Source organism: Notolabrus celidotus, chromosome 13 (assembly GCF_009762535.1).
Source record: "Notolabrus celidotus isolate fNotCel1 chromosome 13, fNotCel1.pri, whole genome shotgun sequence".
Lineage (NCBI taxonomy): Eukaryota > Metazoa > Chordata > Actinopteri > Labriformes > Labridae > Notolabrus > Notolabrus celidotus.
Window position 1 is genome coordinate 25,837,173 of NC_048284.1, and position 18,620 is coordinate 25,855,792.

An 18,620-nucleotide genomic window follows, 5' to 3' on the forward strand; every position below is an offset into this window, starting at 1 on the left:
TCGACCCGAAAAAAGAGACGGGGCGGGATGGGGGGGTGGATAAATCAGAATTGTGGGAACTGGAAGGTGCAGATAATCCATCCCAGGTCCGGGTGTAAGCTCCCAAGTCCGCTGCACCATCCCTCCCTCCCTGTGCACCCTTTCGCACAAATCAGAAGCCGGGACAGTGTTGATCTGTGAGGGCTTGGTGGGGCCATTGATTGTGGACGACAGAGGAGAAGAGGGGCGATAAATAATGGGAGGCAGAGTGCGGAGGGTGAAGGAAAACAATTATCTGCGGAGGTGGAAAGCACATAAAGTGAAGAATGATAAACACTGAAATATGATTGACTCCAAGTGATATATGGAAGCCGAAGGACAGGCAGAGAGGTCTGTGTGTGCCGAGATATCCTTGAATGGCTCGGCTGTGGGGCAGTTTAGCTGAGGACTCACTCTGCTGCTGGAGGCCTCACTTCATTTTCCTCTGTGTGTGTGTCTCTTTCTCCACAGACGACGGATGACATCGTTTCGTCGGCCGAGTGCTCCAGCGACGATGAGGACCTGGAAGAGTGCGACTCCGGACATGCAGGTGGGATGGGTGTGTCGAGTTGTGCTTGCTCTGAACCTGGTCTATTTCTCCTTATCTTTTCTTTGATTTGCTACCGAGGAGCCTCTCCTCTTAGCATCATGTCCCATGGGAGCTTCAAGTGTAACTTCAAAAAAGCCCTCCGAAAAGTAGCCTCTGTGAGAAATATACACTAGTGTGAGGGGTTCTCAGTGTATATCTAAAGTTAAAGAACTCTTTGGAGATGGATGAAAGCAGTAAGAATCAAGTCTACATCCTTAGCATGCCCTCTGCAGGAAGTTACAGTTTTAACTCTAACTGTAAAAAAGTAAATGCTAACATCTTCTAGTCAGCTGCTGTAATGAAAGCTCACCTTTCATCTCAAAAACAAGTTACACTTAGCTATGGGGCCACTGGCTGCAGACATGACGAAGCGTTGATACTAATTTTGTTCTCTCAGCATTCAGTGGAGAGCAAAACTTTACTCAACAAAGTACGAAATTAGTATCAAGCCCCATGTCGCCCGCACTGATGCTTCAAAATGTATCTGTCCTGTACATGGTTGATTTCCTCTTGCTGTGCGTGTGTGTGCGTCTCTCTTGACAGAGGATACATTTTGAGATTCTTTCGAGAACAAAGATGCTTTCAGCATAGATACTGTGATATGTAGCAGACTAACTGCAACAGAGCCTCTTCCTCCCTTCTTCTTCTTCTCTTGTTTGTACCTCTGTTTCCTTCGTCGGAGGCTTGCCTTACCTGAAACATTCTAATAGAGAACAGATATCCTCGAATTTCTGTGCGCATCGTCTCTTTTCCCTCCTCCCTTTACACGTACACACACACACACACAGAAACATACACAAACACACATCCACGTATCACTTTGTGATAATATCAAAGTGATAACACACTGAAAGAGTGGAGTTTGAAAAAAAAGTCAGAGCTGGAAATAAAACCGTGGATTTTAAAAGGAGTGGTTATTTTGAGGCAACTTGGGTTTGGACGACTTCTGAACATGCAGCTGTCAGTCAAGTCGTGCCCGGGAGCAGTTGGCATATATCTGAGTGCTTTGGAGTAAACGAGGAGAGTGTGAGCTCCACTGAAACTGGCTTAGTATGTGAGAAGCATTTCCCCTTAGGCACTCTGGAAATCATTAACAGCTCAGGCGATTTTAATGGCTTCACTGTCCTTCAGCGCACCATCATAGCTGACTAATTGATGCTGCGTTAATCTGGCTAAATATGGCCCGGCTTAGCACTGAGCATATGTCCACTTTTCACTGTTAATAATAAGCCTAAATTGAAACAATGCATTGCCCTTTGTTATCACCGCCCATAGAAAGAAACTGATAATCAAGCATTTCTACATTTCTCTGGGAAATGAGGTCTTTCTGTGTATTTAGGTAGATACTCTGCTCGTCATTTTACCATTTCCCCCAATCTGTGTGAAAGCTCATTTACTTTGAAGCCTTATCTCACTGTATTAGCGTTTGTTTCGTTGAAATTATGACCACATTTAGGTCCTCCAGCTTATGGCTTTTTGATGTGAATAGAAAGCCATTTTCAGCATACCTCCGTGCAGTATTTAGGGTCTTTATCTATAAGCGCGGGTTGCTTTCTTAAGTCGGAGATAATTGGAATTGAATGGGTAAATTTTCACAGCTCATATGCTTTATTTTTTTATTTTATTTTCAACACCGTCGACTATTAAAGCCTCAAACCCAAGTGTTCTCAAAAGTGGAAGTGCAAAGAGAATAGTGTCAGAAGTTTTTACTGTACATGGTACCCTCCCCTCATATAGTGGCAACATATGTAGTCATACACACTCATACATATCGTACATTTCACCATGTTGACACAGAAATTCATATCCTCATTCCTGCCCCCCCGCTTCCTGTCGTATGAACAATTGCATGACATGGTGTTGGTTTCTTTTCTGTTGCATTTTGTTTGTTTTATTTTCTCCTGTGATGCACATATGAACATCTCTCCTCTGTATCGATTTGGACCCAGCTGCTGGGTTGCTTCAGATTTGAGCTTTTTTTGTTTTATGCTTTTCTTTGGGATGCAGTGGGCGGGTTGAGTAGGGTGATATTTTTTTTGTTTTTACTTTTCTTGGTTTGTTGTGGTTGAGGGGTTTTCTTTCAGTTTGTTTTATTTCCTTTGGTGTCCTCCTCATCATCCGTCGTCCATCCTCCAAGCAAGGATAGAGCCACTCCTCCCGTTTTTGCCTCATCTTGTGCCGCATGAACTTTTGGTGGTTGGAAAATTTCAAAGTTCTCTTCCTCCTCATCAAGTTTTTGTTTATTATTTTGTGCCATATGGCTTCTAAAGAAACATCCTCCCCCCATTTTTCGATACAACATAGGGAAATGAACGGCAACAAAATCTTTTCTTGCCATCATCCTTTTTTTGGCCTTGTGCAGGCAACCCCATTCTGTCTCAAGAAAGTTGTGTGTGAAAGAATGACTCCCTGTTTCCCCTTCCGAGTGTTAATCCCCTGACCCCTTTCCAATCCATCCCCGACTCACCAACCTTCTTTCTTTTAGCCTCTCTGCATATACATGTCTGTTTGAATGCAGATGGCATAAAAAGACTTTTATTGCCACAAAGTATATCTGTTTTTCTATTCTATCTGTTGCTCCAAGTAGAAGGCATTTGTGGCATGCACACTGTACTGGACTGTACTGCAGCTCTATAGACTAACTAATAATCCCCCCTTCCCCCAAACTCTCCCCCCGCTTCTGCATGCATATGATTGGCATCCATTTTGTGTGCTTCTTCTTCTCCACCCATAAGTCTCAGGCTAACCCCAGCTGGCTTCTACTACATGTCAGTGTGTATGTGTGTGTATGTGTGTGTGTGCTCGGGGCTACAGCGGTGGTCCTGCGCCGCCGCTGTTCCCCGCCGCAGCAGCCCCTCCCTCAGAGGCGTCTTGTGTTGAAGCTTGTGCCTGCTGTCTGTGTCAGTGCTCTGTCTGTGTCTGCCAAACAGCCTGTCCTGTCTGCTGTACGTGGTCGTCTCGTGCTCGTGTTGTCTGTGTGTTTAATAAAAGTGTTAAACCTTACCTCTTCCCTCCTGTCCCACGTGAGTTCCACAAGAGAGCACATAAGGAGTGCAAAGTGAGAGTCCTCCAAATATCACCGAGCACAGGTTTACAGTGAGACCGATGACTAACTTTATGCAGGAGTTCAGTAGCAGGTTAGGTCCACAATCTGAAAACCATCAATAAGAATAAGCAATGCTTCATTTAGAGAGCAGCAAATAAGTCAATTTATGATTTAATTTCACAGTGATTAACTGATTAAAAGTGTTGCAGCTTGTTATTACCGTGTAATCAGAACAATTTTGTGATTAATGTGTAATTATGTTTTAGTTATTGATGCAAATGATTTTGATGAATTCAAGTGCTAATCAGAGTGTTTGGTTTGAACATCTAGAGCTTTGAAGTTTCTAAAAATCCTACAAGAAGAAATACAAGTCAGACCAAAGAAAAAATAATCATTTTAATTCAGACTTAAAATGGGAACACTTAAAAAAAAAAAAAAGGGCATCATAAACCAAAGACCAGCAAATACTCAAATTACAAGAGTGCAGATGGATGGATTCTTTTGACTGAACATCGGTGTCACCAGTGGTGGATATGAAGGCTATGCTCTTGTGTTTCTGTGAAGCTCTTTGACAGAGACATGTGCAGTCATTGAACACACAGCAGTCGTTAGTGGTATTAGTTTCACCTGTGACTTTTCCCCAAAGCAACAATTCAATATGCCTGCTACAAGAAAGCAGTTCCACAGTGTCTTTACTGTATCAGTGCTGCCTCAGTATACAGATAACAAGTCTGTGTACCTATTATAGCATCTTTAATGGCCTTTCCAAATGACCTATAACAATGTTATCTATTATCAGCATCCGTGTTTATGGCATGCAATTAATGAAAAGATGGATGAGAGGACAGCTTCCAAAAGTGAAGCTCCCCTTGCTGACTGGCTGCAGTATAGATCATAATGCCTGCCTCCTCCATGTTAACAGATGAGATATGATTCAGAAAAAATATATTTACAAATATAGAGTGGTCAGTTTTCTCAGAAGTTTAGTTTTAATTACTGGGAAATCTAGAATGCACAGGTATAAATGCAAAATCTGTTTTTTTGGGCTTCCCAGAGGGAAAAAGATTTAACCGTCTACCTGCGTGAAGACTTCCTTTGTGTTCAGCAACATGCACTTTCTATGTAGCTTTGTAGCTCTTTCTAGCTACCAGTACAGTACTACACCGGTACAGCAGTAGAGCTCAGTCTTCATTAGCGTTGATGGTTGTGAGGTACAGATGAACCCACTGCCCGCGACCACTTTGAAGAGACATGTGCTAACCCCGCTCTGCTAGTCACTTGTTGTCCTAAATTTCAGTCTTTCAATCAAACCAGCACTCCACAAGGAGTTTTTAATTGTACAATGCTGCACCATTTTCTCTAAATGGTATAATGAAGGAGAAAAGCGCTACTAGCCAAGTATACCTCTCTTTGTATTCACCATGCTTTACATTTGCCCTTCTTCTTCTTTATCCTCTGGTTAAAGTACCGTAACAAAATATAACACCTCTCTGCATTAAAGACATTAAAATGTCTTATACACTGAATCTTGAACTTCTTATCTTATGCTAAAACATTAGCTATGATGCCATGATTGACATCTCTGTTAAACAATGTTCTCCTGTAGTGCGTGCACCAGCTTAGAGCAACAAACATAAATGGTCATTAGACTTACTAAGGCCATCAGCTTCTGACAAAATCAGATGTTTGCTGTAACCTGTTCCAGCCTGAGGAATCTTTGCTGTTTGATGAGTAAGTTACAGTAAAACCATGTTTTGGTTAGCATTTGGGGTGGAACGTCGATACCAGAGCTCCACTAATCGATTCATACCGCGTAGCCTCTGATTCCAAAAATGTCATCAGCCCAATAAGTCAATTATTGTCATGTGGGGTTATTTTGGCTTCACTTTCGTTTTACAAAGATGGGAGAACATCCTCCATTTTTAAATTTGGTCAATATTTTAAAGGTGGTTAAGAATTATGATATTGATGGATCAATTGATTGATAAGGATATGATAGAGTGCACCTTTCCTCAGCTGTGCGAAGCATTTTTGTCTCTTTCAGCTTTGTTTTGGTTTTAGGGCCAGAACCTTACTATTTAGTTTCACCCACACCACTCTGACTAACAAACTCATAATGTTTCAGAATTTCCCTCAGGAGTTGGTGGAGACCCAAATAGAGATAAAACGAGACCCCACTGACTCATGTTCATTGGGTCAAGACAAAGAAACGACTTGCAATGAGTGCTAAAATTGCGATGTGCCTACTGGATGTATGAGCAAAACTTTACTGACAGATTTGCCATTTTGCCTTGTAAGATTTCAGAGTTATTTTAACAGTTTTTGCACTGCGCCAAATGTCAAAATACTTGGTGGAAGAGGAAAAAACAGTGTCCTAAAGAAATGGGATCAGGTTATGCTTTCTATAGACGTACATTGCTGCACCTCTGCACTTTACTAAGAATGTTAAACTTCTTCCTGTGTTGAACAGGGCATAAACGGGTAGGTTGTATCAATCTGCTCCAATAAATGACCAGCTCTCTCATTTTTCTAGACATGTCAGCCTCCCACAAATCTCTGCAAACAGGCAAAGTGTTGCCCTCTATGTGCCAGTCAAATAGATCGTAAAAATGATTGTGTATTTAATAAATGGGCCATAAATGGTCCTGCATGCGCCATTAGCCTTTCAGCCTTTGATGAAGTGAAGCACAGAGCAAACAGATGTAACAGTTATAGATGTCTCTTCATCTCGTGAGCCACTCTGGGTAAAGTGGAGAGTCTGCGGACAGGAAGTGTGGATGTAATGTTGTGTGATTTCTTTATTGCTGTATGTGAAGAGCCCCAACACGTGTAGGGTGCAGAATGAAGTATGATAGAAATGGATCACTGCGTTTTCTCATGGCGTCCGCTATGACTTCCGTCAAGCCCCATCGGGCCGGCTGTCACTTCAACACAGGCCTCAGATCAGTTTAAAGGTTATTCAGCTGACACATGTCCGCTGAGTGCAGAGGTGCAGCCTAATGGCTGTACAGCAAATCGACCGGCTGACAGGGGCGAGTCACCACGCCTGCTGGAGATGCCAATTTAATACGCCAGACTGCACCCAGCCTCATGATGACGGATTAAGAGCTATCTGCCATTCGCTGTGGCTTCAGGACGCCCCGGGTAGAGAGCTCCTCCAGGCAGAGGAATCTCCTGCTTCCTTACAGGGCAGACCTCTCTGCTTTTCTTGAGTTTTAAACATAACATCATCCAACTTTTAGGGTGGCAATGAAATGTCCATCAGAGAGAAATTAGACCCCGCTTGCCAGTGGTCTGCACAGGCAAGATAAGATAATTTAATAGCAGGGCAAAGTGCTCAGCGTTTTAAAGAACATGTTTCCAGAAAGTTCAGCTATTCAACCTGGCACCAATATAATCCCTGGCATGTCCCTGAAAGCACGTCCACACTAAGACTTTATGTTTTGCTGGCTCTCTGGTAATCAGCTCCCTACCTGTAGTGAGTAAAGTTGAATGAATCTGCTACAGCAGGTCTCTGTGAACAATGTGCAAAGCAACAATGGGATTTCAGACCCCCAAACCACTGACTCACCCACAATTTGCAGCATCGAAATCCCATTGACTCAGTACATCCTTAGTGGGTGCTGGTGTACCGGCTTTCCTCTTTTATGGCGTGGCGTCGTCAAATCCCCGACACACCGTCAGGATTCATCTCCATTCGGAAGCCTCAGCAAACGCTGGATGGACACGGGGATCAGGCCGGAGGGAGAAAAGAGAGGAAATGGAGTGCAGAGAAGAGAAAGTGCTGCTCTGAGATTTCTGCATCTGTAGCCTCCAAGCTGCTGAGGTAGTCAGTCAATCAGCCATTTAGAGGAACTACGTTTACTTAATTCCTCTTTAGAAGCACAGGCATGCAACAGAAAGTCTATTTTTCCAGGAATGATGAAAAGCAAAATCACTCTAAAATGTTTTGTTTCCACTCAAGCTCTTGCGTTTTCTCAGTGATGCAAAGACTGTCCAGTAGGCACTGACACAAAGAAACACTTGTTAATCTAAAGTCCTGACTCCTGTTGCTTTAAAAGAGAGAAAACCAACACTTGGCTGTACGTCTAGCAGAGTCTAGAATTATTTGTCAGGCAGGCAGAGGCTTAGAATAAAATCCCCATCCATCTTTACAAGTGCGGAAAACAAACGCGGTCTGGTTAAGCAAACCCATTAGAAAGCGTGGTGTTTGTGTGCCTCAGAAATGCAGCAAGATGTGCAACGCTTGTGCAAGAGCTTACACAGGATTAAAGTGTTTACCAAAACATCAAGGTCCTCTGCACTGACTTTACCGAAGACCCTTAGCTGCGGCGGCTCCCCTCTCATCCAAGTGTTTTGTTGATTTAGCACTAAGCTAACAGTTGCAGAGAGCTGTTAGCCAAGAACGGAGTGGAAGGATGCAAACAAGGCCAAGGCAAACAAGGGGCAGAGATGAGTAAATAAAGGCTCTGATGAAATCATTCACTCTGCACTGGCTCTGTTTGTCTAACAGGGAAAGGAATTACAGATTCGTTATTAGAATATTAAACTTGTAATGCAACATGAGCAGTAGATTGTCTCACACACGCCGTACACAGTACAGTAGCCTTTCTCTGTAGCATGGTCACAAAATACTCATTTAAGACGTCAGATTTGATAACACACAGTCAGCACAGAGCGAGAGCTCCTACTCATAGACCCAGTTTTGTTTAAGTAATGAAATGTATGATACCATCCTGAACACAGGGAGCCCAAACCTGATACCTGAAGATAAATGTACCTCTCACATCTCCTTTAAATCTCCAGAGTCACAAATACACTCGCCCTCATGTGCGCTCTTGTGGAACTCCTCCCCCAACAAGGTGTTTATCTGTCAAACGAAGGCTGTTGGTTATGCACATAACACAGAGCATCTGAACATTTAATACAAAAGTAGCTCATTAATTATCACTCTGCTTCCCCTCTTGATTAATTAGCGAATGCTGTGGGCCTAAACGCCACATAATGTTGCTTATACATCACCCATAATGCACCTGCTCTCTTTGATGAATGGTTTCTTTGCCTGGAGAACAAATATCCCACAGCCCTTGATGGCAGTTACCTTTTACTGACCTCTGACCCCTTCTTAAGCCCCTCCCCTTTCTGTCCCATGGCTTGCTGTATCTGTTACTGTATATTACTCTCCCTAAATGCAACTTACTTAAGCATGCATTAACCCAGCGTATTATAGTGGAACTAAAATCCAAAATAAAACCATGTCTGATTGACCTCTCTCTCTCTGACGTACATCCAGACTGCACGCCCTGTCCTGTGTTTTAAAATACTAACAAGAGAAATGTATTGACATAACTAATAATAAAGCTTTTATTATTAGTTAAATGAAGGTGGTGACACTTTGCCTATAAACTGTCCCCCCCTCTCTTTGTCTGCCTCAGTGTGTGCTTTCTGGTTGTTCATCTTTGATAGTGTGATAAATTTATTGCCTTTCTTTCTTGCTTGCCAATCTGTTTTATTTTTGTCTCTTTTTTTGTACATATATGTAGAAACACATATATGTTTATCTCTGTTTCTTTTCTGAAAAATGTTCAAATTTTAACTATCTGATAATTTGATAAGAATCACTTCTGCAAATGTTTCAATGATTTTTTTTACCCTAATTAGAATGAAACTTCCTCTTTTCTCTATGACTTATTAATCTCATAAAGGTCAGACATTTCTACACATTGGGTTTAAAAACTATAAAACTTGATTGGACTCACACCCTCATAGAGAAAAAAGAGAAGCGTTCTCCAAAGTAGACCCTTTCTGTGAAAACTGTTCCAAACTGTTTCTATGCTGATCTCTAATATCTTTCTGTTATAGCTAATAGCTTTTCTCTGATTGAAATTTGGATTAAATCAACAAATGAGTCGATTAATTTCTGTGCATGGCAAAGAAGTTGCAGCTTAGGGTTTGTAAAACTGTCAGTGTTGAGAGTGCTGTTCTCTTTTGTAGATGGGCATGTATATGCTCATTGTTTGTATATCCCCATCCCTTCCTTACAGCCAAAAGCTCTAATGCCGCCCGACCGCTTCGTGCCGCCTTTACATGGACATGGCAACTGATGTACACGTTCACCCCCATCTATGTCATTTCCTTCCTAGTATGTTCATAGGTCCTACCCCTTCTCACACCCCCTCCTCCCAAACCCTTTAAGAATCTAAGATATGTACAGTCATCCATTTGTTCAATACCGACAAAGCTAAAGTCGAGCAAAAAAAAAAAAGAAGAGTCATCTAATCCGGCTGTAGATATTTATGGAGAGACTTATCTATCGAAGCAAGAACTATAAATAAACAGTTTTCTTTTTTTACAAAACTATATTTAAAAGATGAAAAAAAAGATATCCTGAACAGAATGGTGAAGATTATTTTCATGTCATGATGTGTGGATGTATGTGTTGTTGCCTCCCTGTACCATCCTGTCTAAAAAAGAGAAATATACACTATAATCAGAAACTGCTTAAAAAAAGAAACTAACCTAACTTGTCCAAAGGCATTCTTACACAACTTTCTTTTGTAAATTTTTTTTTCTTCCTGCCAAAATCATGCGGGCAATTTGTTGATGTAAGTTGACAAAACTGATGGTATGCTTTCTTCCTTTGAAACTTTATTATTTTTATTTTTGTAGGCTTTTATGATTTTCCAAGCTGACTTTGTTTTGACCTGTTTTTTCTACTTACCTGTTACTAATCCCTTTCTGGATAGCTCTATCTGTGTCTTTATTTTGTGAATGTTTTTTTGATTTACAATGTTTGCTCTAACTCTGGACTCTTTTTGCAATGCCTTAATTATTATTTGGTTGTTTTTGTTTTTTCCTTCATTTCCGTTGTCTTCTTTTCTTTATTGTTCCAAAAGGTTTGCATCTCTTTATAGTGCCCTGTTTGTGAGCCTTTGCAATGTGCAAACAAGCCACTTTGGCAAGAGGATAAGCAGCTTCAATGGACATCTGAATGTTTCAGACTCTTTGTAGTCCACAAACAACAGGTTTAACTACTAAAGCATGTGCTATCAGGTGCTTAGAAATAGATTAATTATAATTAATGCATGTTGAAGTAATGTTTTCAGCACCTGGAGTCGTCAGTCTGACACTCTTCTGCATAGTAGAGTAATTTTAGTGTACAAAATGGAGAACAAGAGCTGTCAAATTCAGTGCAAGTGCAAGTCAACAAACATTCAGGTCTCATTGAACTGCCCGGTGACTTTGTGCCATTGTGGTGACTGTAGGGGTCAAAAGGCAAGAGGCTCGGGTAAAAAGGGGAGCCCACTAAAGCTAAGGCAAGAAGGTCCCTCCATTTTTTTTGCAAGTAGTGAGTGGTGACGTTTTGCTGCTTCAGTTTTCTTTTGTAGATCACTATGTAGCTTTATAATACATTTAAAATCAGATTCAGGCTTGGTTTTGAGGTCTTGCTTTTAGTCTAAAATCTCTGCCCATAACTTTTTAAACGGAGCGGTTAGATTATGCTCATGTGTGTAGGTCAACAGAGTTAAAAAGAACCTCTCTGGCTAGCTGTATGACACTTAATAGACTGTTTCTCATTTCAGACTTAGTTAGCTTGCTTTCAGGCCCACTGGCTTCTGCTAGAAATGCAAACAAAATGCTAATAACCTCTGCTTCTTTCTATCCACAGTGCACATCTTTTGATGCTCAGTTTTTGAACAGGCAAAAAAGGTTTTACAATAAAAACAAGCCTCTTAAAAGCCTGAATGAGTCTCTTATGAGACATAAGCAACAGTATCAAATAGGACTAACATAGGGCCACAATTTGGATGGCATTACATATGATCTACATGCTTTTGTATCTAGCAATATTATGGTATGAATATGCCTGTAGCACATAGAGCAGACCAGTGCAGTTTAAAAGACGCCCTGATAAAGCCTTTTTCACTTAACAGACAATTCAGGAGTTTATATGTGGAGTCAGTGTAACGCGGCTCGCCCTGTGCATCCCTCAAAGCCTTTTGATGCAACGTAACTTTTCTTACTGGCTGTTGTTTTCTTTCAGTTTGGTCTTGTTTGGTTCTGAGTTTTTATTATTTTTGCACTGGTACAGTATTTCCGTTCTTTCTTTCTTTCTTTAATTTCAGTTGATTTCTCTCCTTTGTTGAGCTTTGCTTTCTACGTTCTTTGGTTATGGGTTCTTTTGGTGTTTGGCTGCTTCTTTCTTCACTGCTTGAGACGTTCTGCCCTCTGATTTTGCTTTCTTCTCTCTTTCATTTTCAGGAGGGGAGCTAGTCATCCCCGTGCTAGTCGAGGACCCCATAGACATCCCTTCTGTATCCACCCGTTCTCCCTTCATCCCCCTCCCCCCCACCCTCCGCCCCGTCCTCACCATTATTGAGACCACCAAAGAGTCCTTGGCCATGGCCACTGAGGCGGGGGTACCTTGCTTGTCGGACCGAGGCAACGATGATTGTGATGATGGTGATGGTGGTGATGATGGTGATGATGATGATGATGATGATGATGGCATGGTGATTTCGGGGTTTGGCTCTGGCGAAGCTTTCGACTCTAGCCTGCCCCCGACTGACGATGAAGATTTTTACACCACCTTCTCCCTGGTAACAGATAAGATCTTGACCACATCGGCCTATGAAGGCGGCTACAAAGCCCTCGCACCCAAGTGGGAGGCCAAGGACTTGAGGCCTAGCAAAGCCTCCGAGGCAGGTAGGACTACACCCACCTCGCCTCTGCCCGACCCCCGGGGCACGCCACAGGCGGCGGTCCCCTCGGACACGCCACCCAAGCTGCCCGCCGGGAAAATGAACAACCGCGAGGTTAAACCCCCGCAGCCGGACATAGTCCTGCTGCCACTGCCCACGTCCATCGATCTGGACGGCACCAAGCCGCGGGGTCCCTTCATCACCTCGCCCATGCTGCGCACGGTGCCCGCCGCCATGCCCACCGTGCCTGACGTGGTGCGGCGGGTTCCCCCGGGGGCCTCAGAGGTGATCCGGGAATCCAGCAGTACCACGGGCATGGTGGTGGGCATCGTTTCAGCTGCAGCCCTCTGCATCCTCATCCTCCTCTACGCCATGTACAAGTATAGGAACAGGGACGAGGGTTCCTACCAAGTGGACGAGACGCGCAACTACATCAGCAACTCGGCGCAAACCAACGGCGCTGTGGTGAAAGATAAAACACCCAGTGGCAGCGCCAAAAGCAGCGCTAGTAGCAAGAGACCGAAAGACAAGGACAAGGAATATTATGTATAGAAAGAGATCCAATCATTTCCCAACACATAGAAAACAAACTGTTTGGAACAAAGTTATAAACATTTTGACAGTACCATATTGGCAACTGTGATTTAAAAAGGATACATCTCCTGAGAACTCATTTGAGTCCTGAAACATTTACAAAAGAACTTTGGCTTTAGGCAGCACACTTACTATTGTAAGCATTATGGAGAGACAATGCAGTAGGACTTCAGCGGGACTCAGTGTGGATCTTTTTCAGGAGTCCCTGCTGGAGACTTTTGGCAGTGTGAATAACATCACTGGAACATCCACACGACCCCAAAGTGACTGTCATGAGGTGTGTGATCCTTGGAGTTCTGACAACCTTGTCCATTGTAACCCTGTAAAATACGCTCACTGTCATTTCGGCCATTCTGAGCATGCATGTGAGGTGTATGTGACGTGGTGCTGGCATCTGTGTAAGTGAGGGACCTCAAGAAACTATGATTGTCGGGGAAAGTTGGAAGTCAAAACATGAGTTCACATTTCAAAAGGTTTCATTAAATGTAGCTTTCATGGACGCAATGTGAGCTAAAGTATCCGTGTACTTTTAGCTGTCTTTATTTCTATTTTTGTTTCTTTGTTTTTTATGTATTCATTTAGCAAGTAATTTATTTATTTATTGAAATTAGGTTGGGTTTTTTTAAAGGATGATGTTCAGTCAGGGTTGACCAGGCAGTGCTTAGGGACCGCTCAGCAGGATGCGATACGGTCATGTATCTTCATATTTCTCCCCCTCTTCTCATGTCCCAGCTAACAATTGGACTGCTATGCATGGCATCCAAATTCAAGATGGGTTTTCAAGCGTGCAAAAGTGGCTCCACCAGGCAAAATGCACAATCTATTGTCATTTCTCTGAAATTCAAATCTCTGACAGCAGTTTTCTTTTGTTTCACATCCTTCTCTGTCCAGTTTTTGTTACATTTTATAAGATGCTGTGGCAAAAAAAAAAAAAAGCATTATCACTATTTGTGTCTGGCAGTTAAATTGTCTCAATCTTAAAAAAGAAAAAAAATCCAGGCTGAACTCACTCCAGTGTGATGAAGTGTGATTCTATGACTGTGTCAAAACAGCAGATATGTTTACATATTTTATTACATCATAGCCGTTGTGCTTTGCAGGTCGATATTGTACAGAAAAACTCCAGTTTCTGTTGATTTTGTTAAACCCTCTTCTTGTACAGACACATCATTTGATTTTCCTGCTGTAGCAACATGACATGAAAAATCATTGTTATTGTTTCGCAGAGACCGCCTGGAGATAAAAAATGATGATGTGCACAGAATCGTTTGTTTAGGCGGGGAGCAAATGTCTTTAGATTAGACGTCTAGTCTCTCTGGATGGTGTTTCTCTTCAGTCGCATGAATATTTGACCACAGGAAGCTGTCAGTCAAATAGAAAACACCTCCCTCTGATCTTGTATTAGGGACTCCTCCGTAATCTGAAATTACTTTCATCATGTCATTTATTTTTTTATTGGAAATTTAAACAACAGAACCAGAGAATAAATACAGATTATGATGGATTTGGAGATCAGTTGCTAGCACCTTACTGACTAACAGGTGTTTTTCTTTTTCTTACTTTCTTTTCTTTTTTATCTGACGTCAATGTTCTCGTCTGCTCAACTTGTCCTCTGCTTTTTTGTTATTGTGTAGCTGATTTCATGTCTCATTTTTATGACATTCTCTTCCGGCAATATGTTGTTTTTTTATGTCATTATTTATTGCTGAAGTTATTTGTTCTCATTCATTTTTCATGCAGAATCAGTCGGTGTGTATGTTCACTTTGATTTTTTGTGTTGGTATTTGGCTTTTTTCAAACCAGTTAATTATTATTGTCTTCTGCTCCTTTGACTCCAAACAATTCCCAGAAATAAAAAATGTTGTTCCCAAACTTTTTGGATGTTAGACTGCGGGGTTGGCTGTCAATCACTCATCCATTTTGAGGATTAAAGGTGAAAGAAGAAAGAACGGGGAGGAGATGGAGACGGATAACATCAATGCTGAAGACTACTCACCCAAACCACAGTTTCTCATCCGTTTGCTATCACTTCACTGATTTCCTTTTTATACCAAAAAGTGCCATCATTTCCATTCAGATGAAGTCCCAAGCAGTGCAGCTCAACACTATCATTTACCTATAGATGATTATGCAAATTCATACACTGTTCATCGATGCAGCGAGAGAAAAAGGAAGCGGGTGGAGAAAATGGTTATTAGAGGGTCCAGAATCGTCACAACAGCAGAGAAATAGCTCTGGGTTTCTCTAAAGTCAGGCCTTTGTGCGAGTGCACAGCCAAATGAGATTCTCCTCCACCATATGGCAGGGTTATGAGCTACTCAATGGCAGCAGCACCTGCTCTCCCAGCCCCTTTTTACACCGTCCATATTTCGCGCAAATGGGCCTTCACAGAGCCGGTCATTAACTTGCAATAGCCCATTGATGTAGGATATCAGAACAGCGTGTGTGAGTATATCCAGCTCGCTCAATGACTACATATTAACTCATTCATCCTGCCACGGGCAAGGGGAACATGGAGGCCAGCAGGGATTTCTGCCACTGAGGGACCCTTTTTTTTTTACAGTCTGAAGGAGGGCAACATTTCAATAGTCTTTTTCTTCAGCCAAAAAATATGTAAGGAAATTTGTTCTGTATGAGTCAACACAATAAAAAGTTAATGTGTGAGAAAACAGCAGGAATTGTAGCAAGAAATGAAGTCTGATCAGCTCTACATCTGACTGCAACCATACTTTCTAAAATGATCAGGCTACTTGTGTGTGAAGTGTCACATGTAGAGAATAAGCACCCAGCTCTGCAGTTCCTCTTGATCCTATGAGGCAAAGCCCTCAGACTGAATAGCACATGTAGTCTCAGTTAGGTCATCCACTGGTTTCCGAAAACATGACAGTCAACGGATTGGAAATGTAGACTCCGACTAAACTTTAACCACTCAAGTAACCGGCCAGGAGGTGGAAATGAGGCTTTGTTAAACAGCTACAACATGCCAACCTGTCAGTCAAATCATCTACACCCCTAAATATGCCTAATTAAGCACAAATGGTAGTCTTAATATAACCAAAATGGATTAGTTGTGAAAAAAACTTCCCCGATAAAGTTGTAGATGAAGAAACAAGGTGTAGAGACTAAAATTGCTTTCCGTATCCGGCTGTAAACATGTTTTATTTTGCTGTAAAAATGAGTACATTAGTAATAACGCCAATGAGGTTTCCTTGACTTTTAGAGACGGCCTCAAATAGACTTTCAAAGTACTGCAGATTGGTGGACAGTTTTCTGCTGATGAGTCGAGAAGAGGGAAGAGAAAGAAAGAGAGAGTGTAACTTACCTCTATGGCTATGTCCACAGGTATACAGATATTTTCAGAAACTGCAGAAACAGTTGAAATAACCAAAACAGCGTACCAGAGCAGTAAGTGGCAGTGATGTGTAATTAGTCTGTCACATCAAGCACCATAACACCATTGAGGACGAATGTGCACATGCTTACTGAGCGACTTCTTGACCGAACTGCAAACGTTAACAGTCAAGAGAGATGAATCAAAAAAGAAAGGCGATTCATGCGTTTGGACTAATGAGGTAGAGGTACTATTTTGTGTTTCACTGGAATATAAAGTCAACAAGTGGCAGGAGAACATAATATGAAAGTTGTGCAGAAGCAAGTATCAGGACAAAACTGGTAGCCCGCAATCTTGGATTCATGGAGCATGTGCATTACATATAAACAAGAATTGCCATGTGCAAGTTGAGGTAATGACATCATTGTTCCCGAAACCTCTGTTTTAGCTGTTCCCAAGAATACAGACAAAACTGAGTTTTCATTTACCTGAAACTCTGCTTACGGAACGCAAGGCCAAAATACAAAGAAAAAATAACATTTTCAAAAATTATCCATATTCGTGTGGACGTGGCCTCAGTTCAGATCTCAAAATAACTACAAAAAAGTTACTCTGCTTTGCAGCTTGTTTGAATTTAGATCACTTTGCGGGCACACTTGCCATGACATGATTGAGAAGCCAACTCTTAAGCTGCTGTTAGGAACTTTTGGTCTCACCACTGTGCTGATCTGGTCCTGTACATGTCAAGGTTCTTAAAAAACTCATCCAGCTTTCTGTTGACTGTCAGATCCCTTACAGTAAATATTTGCTGTAGAAAGTGTGAAGAGGGGCTTTTTACCCCATCACAGCCGTTCCAGGCATGAAAAATGACAGCAGAGACATTGTCAGTCTTTTTGCTGATGGTCTCATTTGCTTTTTCAGGTCATAAAAATGCATCAGTATTAATTTCAGTCTGTTTCACAAAAACTCCTCACAGGGGCGATAAGGTGAAATAGAATCAATGTTGTTGAATACTGACATGAAAGAGAACTCAGATTTCATCCACATCAGGTTTGAACTGATACGGCATTTTTGCTTTGGCTGCATATATTGCAGTTTAACTTCTGATTGTTTCTGTTCTGTTGTTGCTGCATATTTACTGAGAGGTTTTCACAGGAGTTTTGATGGTTTATTATTTTTGTCAAGTTCGATTTCAAAAATACAGAATCAGGTTTAAAATCAGATTGAACAAATTAATGTTGTATTTTCACTTTCTCATGCACTTACATATTTCTGAAAGTTTTATATGTAGAGCTTAAACATTTTCAGCTGTTCCTTGTTAGTACCTTTTAAAGCAACCAGCCTCAATCACTCAATATTTATCTGGTCTGTATAAACTGAGATTCCAGCTGCCAGTGGTTGAACATCTTTACCTTTTTCCTCCCCTGTGTCGGAGCTGATCTGCTTAGGATCTGTAGCATCTGTCACAGGCAATCACATTTACAGCTGCAATCTGAATATGAATTGAAAAAAAGGACAGTCTAAAATAAGGCCGTATAATTACCAGACAGGATGCTAATCAGACAGCAGCTAACCTCCTAACAATCACATGTGACTGAGAAACAACTGCATGATTTTGAAAGAAGGAAATTCTGTTTATGACATCTTGGTAAGAAATAATTGACTTTTTCAACAGTGCAGCGGGCATAGATTAAAATAAAAGGCAAATTCTGTGAGACACACAACAATGACATCAAAAGAACGGAGAACAAACACGAGCACCGGGGAAGGTAATTATGGAATAAACCAGCACAGAAAGAAACAGAAAATACATAAAACATTAAAGTACAGCCAAATATTCCCCCAAACAAGCTATGATTATGTTTATATTGGCCATTATTTTCATGATTGTAATAACCTCAGGTCCATGAAAAAGACTGAAACTGAGAAAATAAGTCACTTTAACTGCTTCGAGACCTTCTGGCACAAAACCCTGAAACAATGAGGTATTGCTGTTTTCACAAGCATTCATCACTTTCAGATTTACACCAGCAGGATGCCGGCAAACACAAACGTATTCACTTGATATTCACGAGCCATTTGCTTACACAGTTGTTGCCTGACAAAGTTTATTGATTGGGTTTTATATGTAACGACTACTTTTCCTTTTAGTCAAATTAGTAGAAGTAGATTACATCAATCCCGCTGATGTCGGCTGGATAATTCATATCCTAATTGACAGAAAAAACAATTTACATTTGCTAATGGCTTTTCCAAATGGATTTCTGTGTGTGTCTGACTGCATTAGCTCTGCCTGTGCGTTGTATAGGGTCTCTGGAACGCCAACAAAGGAGCAGCTTG

General features: G+C 41.6%; 1 protein-coding gene across 1 annotated transcript in view; it reads left to right on the forward strand.

Annotated features, from left to right (window-relative positions):
- The window catches only part of LOC117824170 (neurexin-3b), a 258,052-nt gene extending 243,231 nt beyond the window's left edge, over nucleotides 1-14,821 (forward strand). Inside the window, exons 16-17 of the mRNA XM_034699575.1 lie at nucleotides 490-568; nucleotides 11,916-14,821. Coding sequence (XP_034555466.1) covers nucleotides 490-568; nucleotides 11,916-12,907 — 1,071 coding nt within the window. The 3' untranslated portion in view covers nucleotides 12,908-14,821. The remainder of the gene's footprint in view (nucleotides 1-489; nucleotides 569-11,915) is intronic.
- The last annotated feature ends 3,799 nt before the right edge of the window (nucleotides 14,822-18,620 follow it).